The sequence below is a fragment of the Seriola lalandi genome, unplaced genomic scaffold, assembly GCF_002814215.2.
Source record: "Seriola lalandi dorsalis isolate HSWRI2012SDOR001 ecotype SW California unplaced genomic scaffold, Sedor1 jcf7180002054972, whole genome shotgun sequence".
Lineage (NCBI taxonomy): Eukaryota > Metazoa > Chordata > Actinopteri > Carangiformes > Carangidae > Seriola > Seriola lalandi.
Genome location: NW_019525660.1, coordinates 1,351,836 through 1,357,529, shown reverse-complemented (window position 1 = coordinate 1,357,529; position 5,694 = coordinate 1,351,836). Strand labels below are relative to the sequence as shown.

Here is a 5,694-nt window from a genome sequence, read left to right as displayed (position 1 = left end):
GGGGGGGGGGGGATCTGGCAGGAAAGGGAAGAAAGGAGAAACAGAAAGCCTCCTTGTGGGTGGCAATGAATTCTCCTGCCAAAGAATTTCCCCTCCTCAAAGCACTTTATATATCATTATGTAAACCTTATCATGCACTGAGGATGAGCTAAAGTGCTCCACAGGAATGCTGCGCAGTGTGCGTATGGTCTGCGGTTCCCCTGATCAAAGTGAAAAACATAATTCCCATCCACTAAACCTCTTTTTTTTCTCTCTTTTAACAGACCTTTCTGACAATCTCAAGCACAACAGTTAAACCGGAACCAAGTGGTTCCTTGATCCACGAACACGAAATATGTCATACAGCTTACACTTGCCAATACTGGGACTACATCAAACAGTTTCTCCCTCATGTTAAACAGTTTGATTGTCGAGCCATTCGTTACACTTTAGTTGAGGGTGCAGCTCTCCAATACACAGAGACAATGGATACTCTGAAGGCATGTAAGGACATACTGATGTTCTTTCTGTTAGGAGGTATGTATTTACTTATTTTACTTATTTATTGACTCCATATTTATTTATTATTCTTTACAGTGTGTAAAAATCAGCTGCAGCCACTTACCAAAGACTAAATATGGACATGCTGAAGCAAAGGCCAGAATAACATCAGGCTCGTACAAGAAAGATGTGACTTATTATACACGTCACATTACAAGTATTCAGTGTTTTTGAACATACCCTGCTTTTGGTGGGTTTGACACAGATTTCTGTAAAGTCCATTTATCCTATTGGGCTGTACTGGAGTGCATACGAGAACTTGAGTAGCTGGACAGTATAGCATCTGACGAGATCTGCTCAAACGTGACAGGTGGATGAAGACTGGTAGTAAGATCCATCGGGTGTAAAACAGACAAAGTTTCACGGGCACCTACAATGGACATTAAAGTGGGACTTTTACAGATAAAGGTCAGTTCACTAGTCATGCGTCGTGCCACTCAGCCAGTAAGAACGGTTTGACAGTATCTTGTGTGGCTTGAACTTTGTTGAGTCTGAGAAAACAACCCTGGTGATATCGTTCAGGGTTGGAAAATCAGTTATAATGAATATTAAATAAACTAAACACCCTGAAACTGTAATGTTATGTAGTATTTGCAATAAATGCAACATGAAGTAGATATGTGATGTATGTCTTCTGTAATGTATGACAACACTGGTGTTGTTTCTTCCATACTTACGAAGGACAGTAGACCTGCTTCCCTTTCTTCTTTCCCTTCTTTGTTCCTTTTTCTTTGGCGGACCCTCCCTCCAGACAAAGAGAGAGAACCAGGAGAAAGATGACGAGCTTCTTAATGCCCATTCTGGTGCGCGCTGAGCCTGTAGAAAAGCAAACAAACTGATTAAATAAAGGGAAGAAGCCAATGAATTTAAATTACTCAGGCTTAATAGCGTGCAATTTAATAACCAAAAAAAAAGAGAATATTTTTCTCATCACATTCAACAAATCTTCATTTACACGTGACAGAAGACAGCGGCTGCTTAAGATGTACCCTTGGTGGGAGAACAAAGCTCAAGAGTATTTTATTCTACTTCCTGTGAACACTGTGACTTTGACCCTTTCCTGATATGATGCATTCCCATTTTCTCTGCATACAGTCAATGTCTGAAATGTAAATTAATCAATCTGACATGGTTTAATCAAGTAGAGCAAGTTCAAGCATAAATCCAATCAGTGGAGTAATGCGCCTGAATAACGATGGTCATTCAGGACTTGTCAGGTGAATGTGACCTCTAAAGGGTGGCTGAAATAAATATTACCTAAAATATCCTCGACTTCAGTTTTCGGAAGCTGCACAGAGAATGTTTAATAATGCTGTTTTCTGCAACTGTGCTTTCTCTTAATCATGATGTTTATAAACTGTATCGTTAGGTGTGATCTATGATAGCTGTGGTTCAGTCCTACCTCACATCGCAAATACCAGAATACGGCCATACATATACAAATGCACACTTTATACTCAGAGGCAGTGCATTTTTGCATTTCTTGATAGGGGCCATTTATCAGCTAGCAGCCTTAGTACCTGTGTGAATCTCCCCCCACCCCATCTAGGAAAGCGGTGCCCTTTCGATGCATAGGGATATTGAGACCAAGAGCAAAGCCAACAATCCCCCCCACCCCACCCCATCCTGCCAGCAAGACTGTATATTAACTGAAGCAGTTTATTGTCTAGACACAGACACTCTCTCCCTCTCTTTTTCATTGCCTTGGCCCAGTAACTCCCTGTCTGCTTCTCGCCTGCACATTGATCATCATGTTCTCCAGCAGAGATCGTTTCCACCGCTCAGTTCGGCGCCTTATTTTTTTTCGTCTCCAGGCAAACACCTGACTTTGCCTAAGTTGGCATCACTTTATCGATTTGGAAGATTCCTGCAGAATTGGGAGGTTGGAAGGTGTCCTCGTTCTGTAGGAGAAAAACAACCAGCATACATCAACGCTGACCCACACGTACCCGATGGCACATTTCTTGGAAATCATTTCTCATCTGACCTACAATTTGTATGTCCCATCTTCCCCTGTGGCATTTCACTAGATGATGACTCCCATCTCTGACCCCCTGATCCAGTTTTCCTGACAGCACATTATGGCACTAGCTCCCAACCTTTTTGGTTTGTGACCCTTAGTCATCAAGCCATGCCTCATCAACCCCTTGAGGGACGTTCCAGTCACACTAGTCTGCGCCTTGCTGTGTGTATATTCACAAAAATAAAAAATAAAATAATAAGAGAGATAACCAGGACATCTTTCACAGCCATGCTACAACTGATTCCTGTGCAGAGAAATGAGGGTTCAGCTGAGACCTGGTCCGTAAATTGACCTTGGCACTGCCTGAGTCAACTCTGTGCCACCACTGAGGAACATTTCCCTTTCTGTGTTTTACTACTGGCAATGTTGAAACTGCAGAGGCATGGTTAGAGAGCTGTTGACAGTGACTTAAGACGCCTTATATGGTCTGCCCCATGGGTCCAAGGTCAATAAGCAATTCTGCTCTGCCCACATTACTTCTTCAGGTTGTGCACTTTTTAGATTCTGGTCCATAAACATGTGACAGATAGAAGAACATTCAGGTACATGAGAGATCATTAGACTGTTTTAAAGCTATTAATGGTTATGGTAAAATTTTGATTTTGTATAAATAATATTATATACTTTTATATACTACATTTAATTGTAAGTAGATTCCACATAATACAATACACTCCAGTTGACTATTTGATATTCTTCTCTAACTGCAAAATGCATTAACCCACGAGGAAAGGCCTGTGCTATGCTCATCAAAAATAATGAGATGCATCCAACTCAAAACAACCAGTATACACATTGGCTACTACCGGGGCACTCACAACCTGTGGCTGCACGTCGCTTTTGGGTCTCTGTGTAACAACAGAAAAGTAAGTAGCAGAGGCTGACACTTGCCCAGAGCCTGAGCATCAGAAGAGCAGAGGAGATTGAGTGAGAACAACATAGAAAAACAGCGACCACCATGACGGGGGATGGAGGGAGATGCAGGAAGAAGATGCCAGCACATATGAACGCGAGCGCGCTTCACATGAGCGCACGCTACGAACATAAATAACATGAAAGTCGTTTTTATGGCACATCAAGTCACACGGTCCCACTTACCGTTTTTCTTTGTCACCTGTCAGTTCTTCAGTAAACTGGACCCAGTAAAGCTGAGAGTGAAAACAGTGGTTAACACAGCCTTCCAGACCAGTCGCCGTCTTTCTTTTCCATTCTGCTCCCGCTGTCTTCACTGAAGCGATTTCTTGAATGGGTTTTAGAAAAAAAAAAGTTACATCTCGGCAAAGTGCCAATTTTTTTTTATTTCCGCGCTTTGTTTGTTGTTATTTTGGAATCAGTGTGTATAAGGCTGCTGCCCTTTCGCCTCAGCTAGGAATGCCCAAGATGGAGGCTTGCGTGTACCTGTCATGCAACATGCGCAGTAGCGGCTGCATGGAGCCGGAGAGCATCAGTCCTCCCATCAGCACCACGGACAGCCGCTCCCCGCCTCCACGTCCACATCCACAGCTGCTGCTAAACGCTGAGACGTGACGTGGCGGCAGAAAAAAAAAAAAAAAAAAAAAAAAATGCTCTCATTCACGTGATGGAAGTAAACGCCTCACTATTTATGGAAGTGTCTGTATGGTATTTAACGGCAGATGGACGTGAACAGTGAACAGGGCTGTAGAGACCATAAAGCAGAAATTATGGATGCCATACAGTTCAGGGCTTCCACTGGTATTAATGTACTCAAAGACCAGACCTGGCTTTGCACAGGCGGTCTATATGTCATTTAAATTAATCTGAATTCATATGAATTTACATGACTTATATACATTTTTATATGATTTTTTTTATGAAATATATTTTTTTCAAAATAATAAAGTAATTGTGTAAAGTAAAAATGTATATACAGTACATGTACAGTAGGCCTATATATAGAGAGGGAAATATTATTCATCTAAACAAACCCTTAACGGATTAAGAAAATGGAAAAACTCACCACAAGGTCCATTTTGAAGCTGTTACAGGAACTATGAATAATATAGAGATGAAGGTCCCTTAAGTGCTTTAAGAAAAAAAGGAATCTTGAACAACTGCATTTCCATGACAACTGCGCATGATGAAGATAATGTCATGTGATCAAAAGCTCCAGAACAACTGCCAATTGGACTCTGTGCATGGTGCACAGACTGTTTTCTCAGCTGCTGTTTCCAAGATCAATATCTTAGCTGTGAGTTGGTGTATTAAATCACATAGCCATCACTGTGGGAGTCAGAGCAGGTTGCATTGTGCTTTTCATCATGGCCCTTTAGTTTACAGTGAGATTGTATCTTTGGATGAATGAACTGAAGAACAGATGAGTGAGTGATTGAATGTATGACTTATATAAGTGTGAATAAAGCTTTGGTCGAAACAGTTACAAACTCATCAAATATAATCACTTTCTATGGACACAGCAATGATTTATGTGGCCATTATGGGCCATGCTGTATAAAGGTATAGGTATGAGGTAAAAGGTCGATCATATGGTATATTATTATTATCGCCAAATGCTTTACCCCTCCCCTTTTAAAAAGTAACACGTTTACTGACATTTTAACTGACTTACTTTGTACTTTTATCTGAGAACATTTTTACACAGTGACTTTACTTCTACTGTCGTTAAATGTCTTTTCAGTAACTTTAGTAAGTGACTGTTCACGTCCTGCAGTCAGTGTCTCATCTCGTCTCTGGAGTTTCTATCGCTTGTAGTATTTATTGCTGCTCTGTCTAAACACAGTTAATGTTGCTGTTTTCTTCATTAGAGTGACTAACTACCTGCTGCTCATTTAAACTTACACTATTTCTGCTCCAGTACCCGGAGCTCTCCGTTCCTTTTAGAGACTTTCACTAATTCAACAGTTGTTTACATGCTATTCAGATAAGCTAGTTACTTTAGCTTAGCAGTTAGCACTAGCTTCTCTCGCCCTCTCTCTATTGCTCGTTGCGTCTTGAACCAACAGATGAACTTGTTCATCAGAGTGTGGTGTTGTTGTAACTTCAGTGTAGATGATTGTGATGTTTATTACATCTTCAGTAAAGTCTGCAATCTTACCTTCGACACACACTTCCGCTCAGGAGCCTGTGACCGTCTGTGTACACAGCAGCCTTCA

General features: G+C 41.2%; 1 protein-coding gene across 3 annotated transcripts in view; it reads right to left on the bottom strand.

Annotated features, from left to right (window-relative positions):
- The window catches only part of glrbb (glycine receptor, beta b), a 28,866-nt gene extending 23,172 nt beyond the window's left edge, over window positions 1-5,694 (bottom strand). The window contains exons 1-3 of one of the 3 annotated variants that reach the window (XM_023398150.1): window positions 5,637-5,694; window positions 3,662-3,803; window positions 1,218-1,356 (exon numbers count right to left, since the gene is read on the bottom strand). In XM_023398150.1, the coding sequence (XP_023253918.1) occupies window positions 1,218-1,339 (122 nt within the window). In that variant the 5' untranslated portion in view covers window positions 1,340-1,356; window positions 3,662-3,803; window positions 5,637-5,694. The other 2 variants (XM_023398151.2, XM_023398149.2) reach the window with 2 other exon arrangements.